The sequence below is a fragment of the Apium graveolens genome, chromosome 5 (assembly GCF_009905375.1).
Source record: "Apium graveolens cultivar Ventura chromosome 5, ASM990537v1, whole genome shotgun sequence".
Classification (NCBI taxonomy): Eukaryota; Viridiplantae; Streptophyta; class Magnoliopsida; order Apiales; family Apiaceae; genus Apium; species Apium graveolens.
In genome coordinates, this window is record NC_133651.1 from 215688004 (window position 1) to 215707912 (window position 19909).

Consider the following 19909-nt stretch of genomic DNA (forward strand, 5'->3'; position numbering starts at 1 on the left):
GCCAATTTTAAGGTCTATCAAATGGATGTCAAAAGTGCCTTTCTAAATAGAAATTTGGAGGAAGAAGTGTATGTTAGTCAACCTCCTGGTTTTGAAGATCCAAATTTTCCAGAATATGTCTATTATCTTCTAAAAGCACTTTATGGACTGAAGCAAGCACCTAGAGCCTGGTATGACACTTTATCAAAGTTCCTTTTGGAAAATCATTTCACAAGAGGTAATGTAGACAAAACTTTATTTTTCAGAAATGTTAATGGCTCTAGTATACTTGTTCAAATTTATGTAGATGATATTATCTTTGGCTCTACAGATGAGAAACTTTGTAAAAAGTTTGCCAAATTGATGCAAAGTAAGTATGAAATGAGCATGATGGCAGAACTAACTTACTTTCTTGGTTTGCAAGTTAAGCAAGTTAGTGATGGAATATTTTTTAGTCAAACTAAATATATTTTTGATCTTTTAAAGAAGTTTGATCTAATGGATTGCACATCTGCAAAAACTTCCATGGCCACTGCAACTAAGCTTGAACTAAACATTACTGAAAAGTCTGTGGATATTTCAAGTTATAGAGGAATGGTTGGCTCACTTCTGTACTTAACAGCTAGTAGACCAGATATAATGTTTGCTACATGTTTATGTGCTAGATTTCAGGCTGATCCTAGAGAATCTCACTTGATAGCTATTAAGAGAATTTTCAGATATCTCAAGGGAACACCAAAACTTGGCATTTGGTACCCTAGAGATTCTGGTTTTGATCTAACTGGTTATTCAGATGCAGATTATACAGGTTGTAGAATTGATAAAAAGAGCACAACAGGAACCTGTCAATTTCTAGGAAACAAGCTTGTGTCCTGGTTCAGTAAAAAGCAAAATTCAGTTTCTACTTCTACAGCTAAAGATGAATATATTGTTGTTAGCAGTTGCTGTGCACAGATTTTATGGATGAAGAATCAATTGCTAGACTATGGTTTGCAAGTTGAAAGGATTCCTATTTTCTGTGATAACACAAGTGCAATTGCCATCACTGAAAATCCAGTGCAACATTCAAGGACAAAGCACATAGACATCAATTACCATTTCATAAGGGAACATGTGATGAATGGTACTGTGGAATTACATTTTGTTCCAAGTGAGAAGCAACTTGCAGATATCTTTACCAAGCCACTGGATGAATCCACCTTTTCAAGGTTGGTAAGTGAGTTAGGTATGCTTAATTACTCTTAAATTTATCTGAGTTATTTTGCAAGTTGTAATGAAGCCAGAAATTTAGTTGATCTTTAAATCTTGGATGAAATTTTGGCTAAGTCAAAATTTGTATCTCGACGGATGACTCTTATCCATCGAGTTTAGTCATCTGTCGATTTACTAATTGCTAATAAAAGTCAATTATTTTTCTGGAATACTTTATGTCTCGGCGGATATCAGTTTATCCTCATCCGTCGAATTGTCTAAATCTCAGCCGTTAATTCCCTGAACATTATCCATCGAGTATACTTACAGTTTGTAAGCATTACACGACGGATAATGGGTGGAATTTTTACAGTTTTATTTTAAAACGGCTATTTTAGGCAATTTTTATTGGTTAATTTACTTTATTATTTTTATCAGTTATTTTTGAGATAGTATAAAAGCTTATTTCATAGCAATTGTTTTCTTTTATCATTCTCAAATTCAACTGCTTTTATTTCATTCTCTCTCAAGCAAATATTATCCTTCTCTTCAAGCTTTCATTCTCTAACAATGGCTCCTGTAGTAAAGATTATGTCTCAAACTGGGTTCATTTATGAGAAGAACAACTTCACTGCTTTGGTCAATAAGGGTATTCAGCAATCAGAGGACTATCACACGATGATGGACTTTGTGAAGAATTGTAAGCTAAATTATGCCATGCTGGAGTCACCCACAATCTTCTGTGAGGTTGTTGAAGAGATGTGGACCACTGCTATTTACAACTCTGTTGACAAGACCATCACTCTAACCATCAAAGGTAATGAGTTATGTATCAATAGTGATGTAATAAAAGCATGTTTCAAAATTCCTGATAATAATGTGACTTCACCACACAATGACACTGATATTATCAATATGCTTAATTCCATGCACTATGCACTTCCTACTACTAAATTAAGTGATATTAGGAGATTGGGTCTTAGGAAGGAGTGGAGTTTCTTGTGTGATGTGGTTACTAAAGTTTTCTCTGGAAAAGTCAGTAATTTTGATTCAGTGAATATTTCCATGCTTAATATGCTATACATGCTAGTTACAGATAAATTTTATAATTTCAGTGACCTTGTCTTGTTTGAGTTAGGTTTTAAACTAGGTGAGTTAGATAAAAGAGGAAAGAATGTGTATTATGCTAGATTTTTCATGTTATTGGCTAACCATCTATGTCAAGAAATTGTGCTTGAGAACCCAAACAACAAACTGGCTTGTTGGGTTCAAGAGAGAAGACTCATTGCAGATCTGAACAGAGCCAACCATTACAGGGATGTGCCAATGTTCTATTTTCCTGTAATGCAGGCACCTCAGGTAAGTGAGGTAAGTTCATCCATCCCTACAACTATTCCAACCTCCACTATTTCTTTGACTTCAGGAGTAGCTATGGCAATTGTGCCTATGACCAAACAGTTTCCTACCAAAGCCTCCAAACCCTCTACAATTTCTAAATCTAAATCAAAGAAAACCCCCTCTGGTATCTCTCAAAAGATACCAGTTGAAAAATCCACAAAAGCAAAAGAGGGGAGTGTGAAGGAGGGAAAGTCAGGTGAGGGAAGGGGTGAACATCAAAGAAACCCCAAGAATAAGGATGGAGAGTTGAGTGAATCCCAGCCTAGCCACACTGCAGTTTCCCAACAAACTACAATGCTCAAAAAGGATAAAAGCTCACTTCTAGCCGCATCCTCCCAAAAGGATGCAGTTATTGAACAAAGCTCTCAGCCAAGAGCACAGGCCAAAAGGGTTAGGGACACAAGCTCACCCCAAACTTATACAAGAAAGAAGAAATCTAAAACCTCTAGGGATGCACAGGGCACACACACAGTGTAAACTGGTGCTAAAGACACAGTCCCTGCACTCTCTCAAATTCAGTTTGATGTGGCTCCAATAAATGTGGAATCACAGCCAAAATCTCTAATAATAGAAGCATTTGAAACACCATACTCACCAACAAACTCTCTGGAAGTGGATATGATAAACACTTCAATTCCTGATTCCCCTTCTTTAACTCTGTTGGGGAAGCCAAAATCTAGTGCAAGTGAGCATCATCTTTTAGATGGTTTGTTGGCTCACTTGCCAATTCTTTCAGATACTATTGTGACATCTGTGCCTCAAATATCTTCAATCAGCACAGAGTCAACAATAGTTTCTCTTCCCACCTCATTCATTTCTACTCTCCCGATGGATATTGCTCATCCGTCGAGTAGTGATTGTATCCCGACGGATAAGCCTAACAGCAGTTATCCGTCGGATAGCATTACCACTCACTCAACGGATATCACTTATCCGTTGAGTATCTCTGCACAATTTCAAACTTCAACTATTTGACGTGCAGAAGATTTAGTGGTTGTACAGTCACTCTTAGGACTGAGAGAGGAGAGTGTATTGAGTGAGAGGTTGGGTTGCTTCCAGGTAAAAGAAGAGGAAAAGAGTGAAAATCAGCTATCCATTTATTCAGGATTGGCAAAAGTGAGTGAGAGGAGTCCAACCTTAGTAGGTGAAGGTGAGGGTGTGAGGGTGGGGAGCCAGGGTGAGACCCTGATGCAATAAAAGAGAGATTATGAGAGAAAAGCAGGTACAGAAGCTATAAGGGTGGATCCAGCCATTGCTGGTGAGTCAATAATTGTGGATGATGCTGAAAAGGAAAGACAATTTCAGCAACATTACAAAGCTGTAATTGATAATATTTCCTTGGATGCTAACACTTTTACTCACCCTATGTTAGCCTATCAACTGTTGGCTGCTCAGGGAAATATGGAGGCAGAACAGACTTTGAACTTAGTACACACTTCAGAATCTCTTCAGAGAGATAAAGCTGCTGTCAATAGGATGCCTTCTCAAGCTGGTGAGCCATCTGAAGAATTTGAAGTAAATTCTAATGATGATGACTCTGTTTCTTTGGATGGAAGCATGAACTTAGGGGGAGATGAAGGCCCAAATCTGTTCCAAATTTACCTGAATGGGCATGGACAAAGGAATCTACACCAGGACAATTTGGTGTATCTTTGGTTAAGCAGGTTATGGCTATTCAAAAGGCCCTTCAGGAAACTTCAGATGCTGGTACCAAGGCTATTCTTCAAGCTCACCTAGACTCTCTACATCTCATGAAGATACAGCAATTAAGACACAATTTGAGTGTGGATGAACTCAAAAAGGATATAGCTGACTTGAAGACCTACAATTCTGAGAAGCTGGATTCAGTCATGCCATATGGTACCATGCAGGATCTATTACTGAGACTGAGGAGAGAATCAGATTCTGAAAAGAAGCTGGCCAAGCTAAAAGATAGAGTTCAAGTTATTGAGAATTCAGTGGCCACCCTTCTTCAAAATCAACAGTCTCAGACAAATCTTCTCATGCAACTGCCTAAAGCACAAGGCCTAACTCCTCAACTTGATGATAACAAAAAGGGGGAGAGAGAATCAAGTAAGGGGGAGAAAGGACCAAGTGAGGGGAGAAACTTCAAGTTCAAATAAGCAAAGTAATTGTACCTTCAATTACTGTCTCCAAGCCACCAGTTGCAGATGGTATAGATCTTATTAAAGTAGCAGCAGCAAATTTGAAAGTTGCTGAGAAAGGAAATTTGAGTTTGATCGGATAAGATTGATGAGGAGATACAGAAAAAGTTTGAACTTGTCAAGGAGCCAGTTAAGTCAGCCATCCATCACTCTCAAGTCAAGCAAATTAGTGTGAATGAGATGAGCATGAATTATCTGGAAAGAGGACAATCTTCCTGCATCAAGTCTACAAAGGCTGAAATAATTCTTAAACCAAGGGCAAACTATCCAAAATCATCCTTGAAGAACCCCTTGGACACTGTGTATGAGACACCCAAGCCTGATGAGAAGAAGCTTCTGTCAAGATCAATTGTCTTCTATAAAGATCCAGCTAATTCAGCTTCAAAAAGAAGAATTGCTAAGATATTCAGAAATGGAAAGGAAATTTGTGTGGTAGCTGGACATCCACAATTTGCTCAAGCAAAGAGAGAAGAAAAAGCCAGATTAAAGCAGGAAAAGAAGCAAGCTGCTCTAGATGCAAAGAAGACTAAACAAAAGAAAGAGCAGATTGCCATCTTGGCCAAACTACAGGCTGTGAATTCATCTCAACAAATTCCCTCTCAACCATCTGAAGCTGCTGAATCAAAGAAGAAAATTGAAGAACAGAAAAAATCTCCAAGAAAGAAAGAATTGGCCAGAAGAACAAAAAGGAAACTGGATATTGTTGACAAAGAATTGGAAGATCAATTTCTTAAGGTACCCACACCAGCTACAACTCAAGCATCAAAGCCCTCTGTGGTATTTGAAGATATAAGGGTGGTGGATCCCTACAGGAATATTCATGGTGAACCTATTGTGCCCAAAGATGAGCCAATAGAGTGGGATAAGATACCAATTCCTGACTTCAGTTTACCAATCCTTAGTAAGACAAAAAGGACAAAGTCAAGGGAAGTCAAGAAAGTGAAGCTGTCACCTCTCAAATCCAAATCAGTGGTTAAAGCTCAACCCAAAGTCAACAGGGGAGACTACTTGTACTTGTGTGACATCAAGGAATTTTCTGATCTAAACCTCTATCTGGATGAACTAGATGAAGTGAGGGGAATTGATGCATACAGAAACCTACCTGAAAGGTTAGTGTTCAAGTACAAAGGAGGAAAGGAGATTGTGTGGCCACTTCACAGAATTCTTCAAGAAAGCCAAGTTGTACTGATTAAAGTTTATTCATCCTTCAAGAAAAACTTTGGGTTCAATATAACTGCAAGAAGACTAGTATTGAAGAAGATTGAAGAACTAAGGAGTATTAGAGTTAAAGATGCACTCCCAAAGACTCTAATCATCCCATACACAGGGAAAAGAGTGCATCTAAGGCCCTACTGGCTGATGGAGTTCATAGATGACAAAGGTGTGAGAAGATTCTTCATGTTAGAAGACCAGTTGAGTATCTCTAGCAATGAGACTCTCTTGGAAATGCAAGAAAAGCTAGATCTCTCAGAATCTGATGAACTGGAATTCCACAGGCAGCTCTAAAATCAGATTGATGAAAACAACAGGAAGCTTGGAAGAAGATCCAGATCTTCAAGAAACTAGAAAAATCTGCTCAGGCTAGAGGAGCATCTTGAAATGACTGTGAGCCAAACTTTGTACATTTTGATTATTTGACGCACTTTCAGTATTATCTGCTTATCTTTAAAGCTATATGTTTAGGATGTTTTGTTATCATCAAGTATCTCTTAATTTATGGCTATAATTCCAGTAGACATAAATTGGGGGAGATTGTTGTGCATATGTTGTGTACTTGATGATTTCATAAACAAAACATCTAAGTAGATTTTACTTAGTGAAATAATGTAGCACTCGACGGATAAGAATTATAGTCCCGACGAATAACTCATTTCAGTCCCGACGGATGTTAACTTATTATCCATCGAGTGAGTAGCTTATGTAATAATGAGTCTGTAGCACAGTTCTGTATACATCTTTGTATAGATTCTGTAGTAGTCTATAAATCATGTTGACTTTAACTAGATATGCAGAATAGGTTGATTAACTGTATATAAATGATGTCTTGTAATTCTGCATAAGTGAAATGAAGTCAAGTGCCAAAATAGCTACCGACGGATGATTAACAAAGCCATCGACGGATGATCAAATGACTATCAACGAATGTTTAATATAGCAGTCGACGGATAATCAATGAAGCCATCAACGGATGTTCAGAAAGTCGACGGATGATCATAAATCTAACGGATACTCATAAAGTCCAACGGATGATCATATAAAGAATTCAAACAGCAGTTGAACAGTGAAAACTGAGCACAGCCGTCGAGATGTATACAAATCTACTGTGGAGCCCATTGACTGGGTAAAAGAGGATGAAAAGTAGCAAAGCTTAAGACTGATAGTTTTTATATTTATTCGGTCTTTTTGACTTTGTAATCTTGGTAATATATAAACCAAGAACGTAGCAAATAAAAAAAGAGAGCTGAGATACAAAAGAAAAACAGAAAAATCTTTGTAAGTAGAATCTTTAGCATTTCCCTGTATTCTCAGAAGTTCAATTTATAAGCAGCTGTGAGCATTCTTGCACACAGAGTCCTCTCGATATATAATATATATCTCTGGTGGAATTGTTTAAATCCACCAAAAAGTTTTTAAAGACTCTTGTTTTTAATTACTTATGTTTTGATTCAATTAAGTTTCTATTCCGCATTATGATAATCAAAATATTTATATCTATATTCGAGTTGAACATTTTTTTATTTCGGGAAAAAGGTTCAAGAATTCCATTCAACCCCCCTTCTGTAATTTTTGCTATATCGTTAAGGGACTAACAAATATATTACTTAATTTATGAAAATTAAAAAAAAATAAGCCTTTGGCATTTTTTATAAGCAAGACTCTGACATTTTTTAGAATACAATGAAAATTATATGAGCTGTGGACGAATTTAAGTGTTTGCGGGAAAAAAAATATCCTTTCTATGAATGAATAATTTTTTTTATTGTATTACTAAATAATTTAAAACTAATTTAATTTAATTACGTAATAAATCAAATGAGATATGTTGTAAATATTTGAATTTTGCATAATTCTTAGAATAAATTTTAAGTTATATGAGTTGTGGACGGAATGTTGTGTTAGCGGAGAAAAAAATAGTGATTACTAATTTTATAATTATAATATATTACATCATTTTTGAATATAATACGTAAATTTTTACAACTTTAAAAGTTAAGACTTTAGCATTTTCTTAAGTAAGACTTTGGAATTTTTTATAATATAGTTAAAATTATATGAGTTGTGGACGAATTTTTGTGTTAGCGGACAAAAAAAATATTTACTGGATTTTTTTAAAATGTATTTAATTTAAAAAAATATTTACTCAGTTTTGTTGTATAAATTATTAAAATATTGACTACTAAAAATGTAAAAAAGAAATGTTAAAATATGAGTTAAGAGACTTTTAATTGGTTAAAATGTGAGAGAAAAAAAACTAAAATAAAATACTGAGATTTAACGTTAAACTATAATATCAATTTTATATTTCAAAATAAACGGAACCTAAATAACTGTAATAAATAAATCAAATAAAACTAGAAGATAACGGTTAATATTATAAAAATTACAAATTTCGAGAAAAAAAATTTAAAATTGAAGAAATTTTGAGCACGCGTAACGCGGGCAAAAAGTATTTAGTGACCTCTAAAAGCGGGTAATTTTGTGTCGTTTTCGTCTAATTTTGCATCTTGTAAATAAACCAAACCAAACAATTCACAAAGGCGGAGATACCCGAACTCCTTGCAATTTACAACTCCAACTCCGCCATTAAAATTTCCATTTGCACCTCTCTAATCAATCACCTCTCCATCTAATCTTCACAACAAACACCACCAAGATGATCCAACACCACTTAATACAAACCCCGCCACTCTCAACTCCTCCAAACTCATCTTTTTTCCACACACCCTTTCCAAAAATATCCCCAATCAAATACAATTTTTCAGCTTCAGCCTCACAAAACAGGCCTAATGCAGCTGAATTAAGCAACCCAGTTGCTCAAAATGATAACTTTTCAAGTTCCTTAACATCATCTTCTTTGAATACTTCGCCTAGTGTGATGGGTCCTTTTACTGGGAGAGATTTGAGTGTCAAGAAACCCGAATGGCTTCGACAGAAAGCCCCTCAAGGCGAGAAATATGAAGAGGTTAAAGAGACGTTGTCTAGGCTTAATCTTAATACTGTTTGCCAGGAAGCACAATGCCCCAATGTTGGAGAGGTATGCGTAAATATTGTTTTTTAGTTGCATTGGCAATTTTGGGCTTCGGGTTGTGATCGCGTTGTTAAATGTATTTGTAGCTTTAGAATTGACTGAAATTTGATATAAATGAATGTGTGAGGTTGAAGAAATTGAAGTTTAGGAAACAAGTTAATTTTGGTGTTACTCGGGTTGATTGGGGAGTGCATTGTTATTATCCGACTTTTAGTGGTGTAATCAGCTTCTGATCCTTTTGATTGTGTCATGCATTGCCTCTCCTGGCACGATTATACGTGCAGACAGATTTTTGTTCATATTTTACTGCATTTATATGTTGACGCTCTTATCCTTTAGCTTTGTATGTTTTTGTGCTGTTGAATTGATTTTGGTTTTTGGAGGATTACAAATGAGATACTATAAATTGATAAATTAATGATTTAAACTGTGAATTGATTAAGAAATGATTTTTGAGCAGTGCTGGAATGGTGGTGGGGATGGTATATCGACAGCTACAATTATGCTTCTTGGGGATACTTGTACCCGTGGGTGTAGATTTTGTGCTGTGAAGACTAGTAGAAACCCTGCACCACCAGATCCTATGGAACCACAGAACACTGCACATGCTATTGCTAGTTGGGGGTATGTCGTTACTACTATTGCACATATTTATATAAGCGCGAACACGCTCAAAATGTGTATTTAGTAATTTTACTTGGCAAGCTGCACTTATTTATTAAGTTTCCACTATCATATGTGATAAAAGGTTTATTTCCCCAGTCAGATGGAAACCTCAACTGTAATGAAACAACTATGAGTTCCTTGTTTTAACAGAAAAAGCACCGGGTACTAAGTTAATATTTTGAAATGTGCACTTAACAATAAAAATAAAATAATCTGGAATGTGGTGATAGGAGAGCCAGATACTTAGAATGACTATATCTTTTTATTGCTGAATCAAGGGGCATTATTGATCAGAGGATTAATAAAAACCTAACTAACTTAATAATATATGCTGAGGAAATTAAACAAAATATTACCCAAAATCAAGAGAATCTTCCAAATATGATCCTGCAACAAACCTGCTCCCTTCACCACTTCTCCGTTATGCTTCTCTCTAATATCTAATGTGCTTTCTACTACATACTAACACCAAATAAGTCCATGCAATGTATATTATTGGGAAAAAAATTATTTAAACACCTTGAAGTTTAATACCTGATATTAAGTTCTTCATATCTTGGCTTATACATAACTAACTTTGTTAAAGAACGCTTTTGGCAGTGTGGATTATATTGTACTTACTAGTGTTGATCGAGATGACATACCTGATGGTGGGAGTGGTCATTTTGCTGAAACTGTTAAAGCTTTAAAGGTATGGTTTTTTCCTATTGGTAATTATATATATGGATTTCTGTGTAACTGAATTTATTTAACAAGGCTGTATAAGAAGAAGTTTTATATGTGGTCGTTTGATCTTTTGGCAGACAATGAAGCATGATATCATGGTGGAATGTTTAACTTCTGATTTCCGAGGTGACTTGACTGCTGTATCAACGTTGGTACACTCAGGACTAGATGTTTTTGCTCATAATGTTGAGACTGTTAAACGACTCCAGCGAATTGTTAGAGATCCACGGGCAGGGTGTGTTGTAGCTTTTATCTTGTGTAGTTCAAAGCAAAGATGGCAGACGCGTAAAATATGAAACAATTTTGCACCACTGCACTCGCAGTTCATATCTCATTGTATTTATCCCCTAATTGGTTGTTGGCTTGTACAAATGCTAGGTATGAACAGAGCTTATCCGTTCTCAAACATGCAAAAGCTGACAAGGAGGGTATGATAACGAAAACCTCTATAATGCTGGGACTTGGAGAATCTGACGATGAGCTTAAGGAAGCTATGGCTGACTTAAGAGCTATAGACGTCGATATTTTGACTCTTGGACAGTATTTACAAGTGAGTCGATATGCAATTTTTTTGGCACCTTGCCGTTATCGTCCGAGAGGTTCTAGCCATCTAATCATGTTTGTCTTTTGAGACATAACATAATCTGCTTAGCATAGGTTTCTAGAAAAGTTTTCTCCTGATGAAAATACGAGTAAGCAGTCATAGGCCCTTAATATTGGTTATTCTCATTAAAGTGAATATTTAGTATTTAGCAAAAAAAGAGAGGATATTTTGTGTCATCCTTGATCAAATATATCATCATATAAATATTGATCTGTTAACTCTCTTACTACTACCTATAACGTTTCAACGCACAATTGATGTTATTGTGGTTGTTAAATCTCCGATCATACCTTGAAACAATGATATTATATATCATGATCAGTGTTGAAGTATGTTAACGGTTATTAGGAACCAATATTTAGAGCTTTGACTTCAAACCAATTTATCTACAAATGATTCAAGTAAAATTTGACACTCTAGCCTTGGGAATGAAGTGACTGCTGGTGAATTCTGTTAAATGAAGTTTATGAAGTGCTCAGGCATCTAAAAGGGAGAACTATTAGTTCTACATACTAATTTGTGGTTGTTTTATTGGTGCAGCCAACTCCATTGCATCTCACTGTTAAAGAGTACATTTCACCAGAGAAATTTTCCTTCTGGAAAGAGTATGGAGAATCCATTGGTTTCCGCTATGTAGCCAGCGGACCCCTGGTGCGTACCTAAACAAAATTTTCATTTATTATTGTTTACTGGAAGGCATATAGTTGATATTGCATAGTTTGGAAGAGATGATGTGTCATGATATAGTTAAAACTGAAATTGACATCTTGGAAGAATTGGTACTTTGATCGACGGATATCGTTCAGCTGTAAAGTGAACAGGGGAACAAAATTTGGCAACCTTATTCAATTTATGTAAAACAAAGATTCCACAAATTAGTGTACTTTTCAATTTGGCATCTAGAATAAGAGTATTATTTTGGTTTATCTCACCGAGATGCTTTTAAGTTAAGGTGGGCAAATCAGAGAATGACAGAAATAACTTCTTTGCAAAAAGGTTTCTAGAGTGACCCTCTTTATTGTTGTAACATGAGTTGTATATAGTATTTGTTCTGTGAGTGTTGCTAACACATCAACTCTTCAGGTTCGATCTTCATACAGAGCGGGGGAGCTCTTCGTTAAAACCATGGTTAAAGAGAGTAGCCGAAGAAATGTGGCACAAAAATCTTAATACTGGTATAAATACACATATTACATATATCATTATCATATAATGATTAATACCAAATCTGATGGCTATAAAAGGCTACATACTACAGACTGGGAGCCATAATGGTTGCTGTCAGTGCAATTTTGTTCTGAAGTCGCCCTACAACTTGATAATCTCCTATATTCTTTATTATCATTGTCATCATCGTGTTTTTTTTAAAATGTTGTCTAAATTTTTGTTGATTCGTAATTTTTGTTGATTGGTAATTCTTTTTGTAGCTTCTTACCTACAAATGGTATGTACATCACAAAAGTGTTGTATGCAAATGTATTGTAACTAGTACAACAAGGTATGTACATGGCAAATTGAACAGCACAGGATAGATTGTTATTTTCCTGCTTTGTTGTCTCATGTGTTGTCTGTTTGACGGCAAATGTAGTAAAATTTACACTACAAATTTGTTCACAAGAATTGGTATAAATAGACAAGAGAGACAAGCCCATATGCAATTTCATTGGCCTGCTTCACTCTTAAGCAAGTCCATTCTTTTTCACCTAAGCTTTTTGGGATCAAATCAAATATACATTTGTCTTTCTTCTTTTGACACATGCTCTGCACGTACATGTGTGCGTGCAGGTAACTACTCTTTAAAACCAAACAATCAGAAAACAGTTTCTCAAGATTTGAAATTGTGTTATCAATTCCTTACCTTGTAAGAGGAAGTCCAGTTCAAGATGTAAAATAACTATAGTTATTGTTATAATTTGACATTAAAAAGTGTTTTTTGATACTAAAATAAAACTTCAATTCCGATGATAGATGCATTTTGAAATCAAATATTTTCTAATTTATCTAAATTTTGTCACTTTATCCTAAGTTTCATTTAAAAAATATTCAACTTATTTATAGTAGTTTGATGATGTGGCTAGATGCATAAATAGTTTTAAATTTAGAACCAAGTATGTATATATGCATATTTGTATCCAAGTATAGAACTGCCTTGAAGTTGAATTTTTGACATTTAATTTCAAATTATAGAAATGACCACTTGCGTTGGATGGGACTTGCTCTAAGAATCATATATAACTCATCATTTAAGTGTTACTAATCTTACATGAGGCAAAAGTCTACATGTAAATCTAGGAATGACAAAAAATCTTGTTGCAGTTAAAACTTGCCAATTTTTAAGTTTTATGGACATGTGATTTTAATTTATATATCAATATTCAATATTTAAAATTCATTACGTCAATTATGTCCAGACCGAAAATTATTTATTTGACGAGATTTGACCGTATAATTGTAATTAATATCAAAAAAAAATATAAACTAATCATCATTTTCTATTTTGAAAATTAATGCTACTTGGACAATATAACACGTAAAATGCAACCTCAATTTGGAAATGTAAAATGAAAACTTGATTAACAAGGCCTGGAGCAAAATATATAAAACAGAAAAAAAACTGGAAATAATAATGTGGAAACATGTACTATTGTATGTATTTTAACGTGTTTGTAAGATATGTAAGATTATTACAGTAAAGATAGGCCATAATTTTAGAGCACTAGTACATTACTTTGGGCACTTTTTGTGGGTTTTGTGTTTTCTCTCCATCTCTCTTCTTGTAAGTCTCTGTGTAATAGTATGTCCTGTTTGCCTTTTTTCAGATACACAAACACTGTCTCTATCTCTTATTCATTAATGTTGAGTTCTTATAATTAATCTTGATCATCTAACATGATTTATGCTGATGTGTTTGTGATGATGATGTTACAAATGGGTTTTGCTTTGATTATGTTTTATTGGGGTTTTGTTGTTTAGGATCTGTTTGGAGTGCTTAAACTTTAGTTTTAGTTGTAGTTGTTGGAATTTCAATCAGTCCTTGTTTTTGTCATGTTTTGTCTTGCATCATTCTTTGTAAAATAGAGTGCTGTGTTTAGCATTTCTTTGTAAATGATTATGTGCTACCTTGGGGATTTTGATTTAGTAGTTTCATCATTTGTAAATCATGATGTGGGGTCTTTACTGAAGCAAGTAACATCTCTAGTATCTACTTTAGGAGTAGATAAACGACTGTAGCCTACGTACATTTTACCCCCCAGACCCTCTACGAGTTTTTATTTTTTTTCATTTTTTTTTAATATTGTTGTGGAGGTTTGATTTGCTGTTATTGTATCAACTTAAGAGATTTCGCTAGCATGTTTGCACTTTTTATTAACGGTTTTAGTGCCATCTTTTTTGTTTTGATAATCGTACATACATTTCATTGTCAGGCTTGTGTTCTGAACATACAAGGGCTAAGTCGTACATTTCATGGGAGTAATCGATGATTTTGAACCACCTTTGAAGCGTTTAAAAGGTCCGCCAGTTGTTACAAAGGAGGACACGCTTCATAAATTGGCAGAATCAAGCTCTTCAAGGGACTCAATGGCAATGCCACTTTCCTCGCAAAGAGAGAATGAAACAGTTGGCCTGAAAGGAATTATTAGAAAACATGAATTTGTGAAGATCATTAATAGGGCACTCTGTTCTCTTGGTTATTCTAAGACTGCAACCATTCTAGAAGATGAATCAGGCATACCGTTGCATTCATCAGCAGCAACCTTGTTTATGCAGCAGGTAGTGGACGGGAAATGGGATCAATGTCTTGCCACATTGCATATTATTGGTCCTACAGATGAAGTCACTCTTAAATCAGCATTTTTTTTTATATTGGAACAGAAGTTCTTGGATCATTTGAGGGAAGGAAAATTCATGGACGCTTTACTTACTTTGAGAAATGATATTGTTCCTCTTTCTATCAATAGTGGCCGAATTCATGATCTTTCAGCCTATATTATAAACCCTTCCCAGTTTTTAGCCCTTGGACTTTCTGATCAAGACACTGCTATTGCAATCTCAAGAGCAAAATGTTTAGAGAACTTGCAGAACTTGCTTCCTGCAGCCATGATTCCTGAAAGAAGGTTAGAGCATTTAGTTGAACAAGCTCTTGATGTGCAAAGAGATGCTTGTTTGTTTCACAATACTCTGAACCATGATCTGTCATTGTATTCCGATCATCAGTGCGGAAAAGATCACATTCCTTCCGAGACGTTACAGGTTGGAAATGTGGTTTTATAGTTTTGGTGTGTTATTTTTGCTTCAGTGCGGTGTCTGGTCTCTACGTTCCTTCTATTAATCAGTCAAATGACATTTTTGCTATGTTTAGTACGCAAAATACGTTGATAATACTATTGTTATCACCAAGTCAGATTTATCCTGCAAAGATGCCTTACATTACAGATGGGCTGCAGTTTATTAGCTAAGTGTTGTAATTTCATCAACTAAAGATTCTGTTTATAATTTAGTATACATCATTTTAGTTTTATTTCTCTGTCAGTTTTAGTAAATTTTATCCTTGCAGTGTACTGACCTTGTATGTTATACACAGACACACACATATTACAATAGTTTAAGTTCCTAGTTTGGTTTGTTTATTTTATTATTGGATCAGATATTGCAAGAACACAAGGATGAAGTGTGGTTTCTGCAATTTTCTCATAATGGCAATTATTTGGCATCTTCCTCCAAAGATCAAACTGCTGTTGTATGGGAGGTACTAATTGCAGTATAGCTTTTTTTGGTTTTTGTTAAGGATCCGTTTCATAATTTCTTGTACATGTGTGTGCGCATCTCCAGAGTGCAGGTAGATATATATTTTAAGTTTCGTAATTACAGTCACAGACTTGAAAGCCTAACATTCTGCTAACTAAAGATTAAATCGTGGGTATAGCATTCATAGTGTGTGAGTGTCTATGCACATCTCTGGATGAAGGCAGATATATGTTCACATACTTTCAGATCCTATCATTTAGAAAATGCATTTAAGAATCTATGTTTCATCGTGGATATAGCGTTTTGGTGCTAAAATGTTTAGAAGGTAGCAGTGCACTTTTTAAACCTTTAAGGAGATGCTGTAACTCAGTGTAAAGAATGCTTTAGACAGGCCTTTTAATTTGGTTTGGTATGTTTATGAGTTGTTTGTGAAGGACATTGTCAGGTAAGATCTGTCGAATAAGAAAGTTGTATTATTCATGTTCAATGGAGGGCATGAAAGGAGAGATATTATGGATTAGTGAAAACAAATATAGAGGAACAGAATGAATCTAGGAATATGAGAGAGAATTTGAAAAATCGTCTTCCTCATTGTCAACAGTTAACTTTCACCTAGGGTCACTGTTTGGGAACATCGGATAAATTGTCTTACTTGCCAGTACCACAACCAATGCCAAGAATTTTGCGACTATTTTATTTATTGACTCATAATGCTTTGAACTTATTTATTTGCTGCCCCTTAACCTTTTTTAATAAGCATGAGCATAGCATGTGACAATTGTTTTTTTTTTTTTAAATTATATATATATATATATATAAATATATATATTCGTATCATTGGAGCTTTTTTCTTATAAAATAAGTAGGTACTAATAGCAAGTACTTGAATGTGTGAAAGTTCAGTAAAACATAATTCTTTAGTACAATTATTTTTTATATAAATAGCTTCCGAATCTCTTTATTATTAAACCTTTTGATATTATTAATTTTCCTTACCCCAACACACTTTAGAGCCTATTCCTCATCATGGCAATTTAAAATTGCTCATGCTGTGAGCAATTATCAAAAGGTGTAGTGATTAACTTGATTTCTTGTTGCATCACTTATTTTCCTTCCCATAATACTGAGCTAGTACTTTTCAGGTCAAAGAGGACGGCCAACTGATTTTGAAGCATATTTTATCAGGCCATCAAGGGGCAGTTTCAATTATTTCATGGAGACCTGACGACTCTCAACTCTTAACATGTGGAGCGGATGAGGCTGTAAGACGCTGGGATGTTAGTTCTGGTGAATGTCTTCATGTCTATGAAAAGGCTGGTGTTGGCCTAATATCGTGTGGATGGTTGGCTGATGGTGATGGGATTATCTCCGGTATGTCTGACAAGACCATTTGCTTGTGGGATTTGGATGGACATATGGTCGAGTGTTGGAAAGGTCAGCGCACTGAGACTATATCAGACATGTCAGTATCAAGCGACGGAAAGATAATTATAAGTATTCGTGGAGGCAATACATTACTCCTGTTTAACAGGGAATTAAGATGTGAGAGAATGATTGAAGAAGAACAAATAATTACGTCATTCTCACTATCGAAAGACAACAAGTTCTTGCTTGTTAATATTGTGAACCAAGAAATCCATCTCTGGTGCATAGCTGGAGATCCGAAGATGGTATCCAAGTTCAAAGGTCATAAACGTTCCAGATTCCTTGTGAGATCTTGTTTCGGAGGATTTGAACAAGCATTTGTTGCCAGTGGGAGTGAGGATTCTCAGGTGAATTTATTTCATGTAGCTACATCTCATGTTTTTTACTATGCTTATGAGTATTTGATTGTCATTTTAACCTAGTTATAAGGGAAATTGTTTAAACATATTTCACAAGGAAGAAGGTTTTCACTAGAACTTTCTTTTCAGGTGTATATTTGGCACAGAGGCACAAGAGAGCTCCTGGCAAAGCTTCCAGGTCATTCTGGAACAGTCAATTGTGTCAGTTGGCATCCTACTAACCCTCACATGTTGGCCTCTGCCAGTGATGATTGTACAATCCGAATATGGGGTATTAGTAATCTGAAGTGCAAAGGTACTAATCTTTACAACGGGAAAATTCGCCATCAACCCAATGGGAGAACATGATATGGTTCTTCATAACTTTAGTTTCTCTCATTTTAAAGCTTCTATCTTCCCAACATCTCATTTGTACAAATAAAAACTTGTTACTTTCTCTAAATGACATTGTATGAGCTTTCACATTAATGATCAGGTATATGGCCTCCTGTATTGCATAAAACATTGTAGCTAATCTACAATCCTACTAGTACTAACTACTTGCATCAGTAAAGAGCTGTTGCATATATGTGTTTTGTGCTCATCTTGGAATCATTTTCCTTCGATTACTGAACACAGACACGCACGCATGCGCTCTCGCACACACATTGTTATGGCGAAAACACGCCCTAATAATAGACGCAAGTATACGCGTTCGCAAGTAATATAGAATACTTTCTAGTTCGTTCCCACAGAGACTCAGACTAATTATGTTCAATTAACACTCACTCACCAATGTATAATTACTTTTCAATGTTAAGACAATAACACTTAGATTTGATTAACTACAATTAACTACGAGAATTAAGCACTTAATTAACACTTGAATTAACAATATTAAAACACACATGAGATCACAACTTCATTACTACTTCCTTCAATAATTATTGTTATTACCCTTAGCATGTAATGGTGATGATATTAATCGAACAACACGAAACTGATAAAAGCCAACTTTCATTGTACTAATACCATTCTACCAAGCATCCACAATTAAGCACAATTAAGATAGAAGTTGAATAGGCATCAATTATGTTGAGACCCTATATGTCTACAGAATTTGACAACATAACGATTTAAGCACAAATTATTCCTTATGATTACACAGGGTAATTAAAACGGTTAGAGATACCCACTAATCATGCATACACATACATGAACCTATGCTAGCATGGCAAGTTCTAAACCTCAAGATTCACCGTCGCTTCACAAGAGATTAACACTCTATCTTATATGTTCGCGACGCACATAAGACGAATAAGCACAACCAATACTAGATATCATACAATCATCACACACTAAGGTATTAAACAACTAACTAAAGAATTCCATAGTAAATCTGTTATAACCCCATGATCACGATTAGCCCATGATTGAACTCATCGTCACCATGGGTTCATATGAAAACATGATAATAACACACGAGAATAATAACTAAAACTACTTATATTAAACCAGAGTACGTCACAAGAGTAAATAAGTTCAAAGCAAAGAAAACTAGCATCCAACGTTACAACGAAATAAAGAATCACAAGAAAATATGCTTCCTCTTCGTTGCGATGTGCTAAAACGGTCTTCTTCCTTATCTCCTTGCTCCTTGATTAATACTACGATTCAACACACGTGAAACGTCTCTGAAAACTACTTATATAGGAGTCCCACAAAACCCAGTTATCTCAAAAGTTGGAAGCTCAACAGAGTTAGGAGTCTAAAATAATTATTTTAACTTTCCGTCCCTGAGCGGCCGCTCAGACCCCTTCTAGAAAAAACTCTGTTTTTGCTCCCGTTATTTGCTACATTCTGCTCCTATTAGAGATGCACAAAAGGCCCAGCGGGCCGGGCTTTGACCGGGCCGGGCTTTTCGGGCTTTGACTTTGACCGGGTCGGGTCGGGCTTTCCGAAAATGTCAGAGCCCGTTTGGGCCCTCGAGACGGGCCTAACTGGGCTTTTTTTTGGGCCGGATCGGATCGGGCCGGGCTTTTTTCTAATTTAAATCGGATCGAGTATTATTAGAGATTCCGAAGAATACATATGTTAGCAACTAGATCATCGTAAAAATGTATTAGTTTACTTGGAATATTTTATGAAAACATTACTTCGTTGAAAATATTTCAGTTCGGCAAAAAATAAACATGTTTATAGAATAATATGTTTTATCATTGTTATGATAACAATGATATCCAAATATATATAGTGTACTTATTATATCTTCTTTCATTATTTATGCAACGAAGTATATAAATAATATTATTATTCACAAATATGTATATATATATATATATATGTGTGTGTGTGTGTGTGTTTAAAGTATTATTTATACTTATAGTAAATGTGAATTTATAAATATATTAGAAAATTAAAA

General features: G+C 35.2%; 2 protein-coding genes across 4 annotated transcripts; both read left to right on the plus strand.

Annotated features, from left to right (window-relative positions):
• The first annotated feature begins 8449 nt into the window (after positions 1-8449).
• On the plus strand, positions 8450-12523 carry LOC141724818 (lipoyl synthase, chloroplastic-like). The gene is made up of 7 exons (XM_074527097.1): positions 8450-8988; positions 9443-9606; positions 10249-10339; positions 10452-10609; positions 10753-10924; positions 11519-11629; positions 12062-12523. The coding sequence occupies exons 1-7, from the start codon at positions 8608-8610 to the stop codon at positions 12146-12148; spliced, it is 1164 nt and encodes a 387-aa protein (XP_074383198.1). The 5' UTR covers positions 8450-8607; the 3' UTR covers positions 12149-12523.
• A 1079-nt stretch (positions 12524-13602) lies between these two features.
• On the plus strand, positions 13603-18010 carry LOC141724819 (WD repeat-containing protein 26 homolog). Of its 3 annotated transcripts, XM_074527100.1 has the most exons (6): positions 13603-13754; positions 14404-14749; positions 14852-15229; positions 15624-15725; positions 16867-17496; positions 17638-18010. In XM_074527100.1, exons 2-6 carry the CDS (start codon positions 14444-14446, stop codon positions 17854-17856), a joined length of 1635 nt encoding a protein of 544 aa, XP_074383201.1. In that variant the 5' UTR covers positions 13603-13754; positions 14404-14443; the 3' UTR covers positions 17857-18010. The 3 variants fall into 3 exon arrangements, with proteins under 3 accessions (XP_074383201.1, XP_074383199.1, XP_074383200.1); XM_074527098.1 differs by having other exon boundaries at positions 14404-15229; XM_074527099.1 differs by having other exon boundaries at positions 13694-13772; positions 14404-15229.
• The last annotated feature ends 1899 nt before the right edge of the window (positions 18011-19909 follow it).

Excerpts from the sequence above, each read along its gene's own strand:
- LOC141724819 (XM_074527098.1), top strand. The coding sequence starts at position 14,444 with ATGGGAGTAATCGATGATTTTGAACCACCTTTGAAGCGTTTAAAAGGT. Across the intron at positions 15,726-16,866 it reads AAACTGCTGTTGTATGGGAG|GTCAAAGAGGACGGCCAACT; the intron begins GTACTAATTGCA and ends AGTACTTTTCAG. Across the intron at positions 17,497-17,637 it reads GTGGGAGTGAGGATTCTCAG|GTGTATATTTGGCACAGAGG; the intron begins GTGAATTTATTT and ends CTTTCTTTTCAG.
- LOC141724818 (XM_074527097.1), top strand. The coding sequence starts at position 8,608 with ATGATCCAACACCACTTAATACAAACCCCGCCACTCTCAACTCCTCCA. Across the intron at positions 9,607-10,248 it reads CATGCTATTGCTAGTTGGGG|TGTGGATTATATTGTACTTA; the intron begins GTATGTCGTTAC and ends CGCTTTTGGCAG. Across the intron at positions 10,610-10,752 it reads GTTAGAGATCCACGGGCAGG|GTATGAACAGAGCTTATCCG; the intron begins GTGTGTTGTAGC and ends TACAAATGCTAG.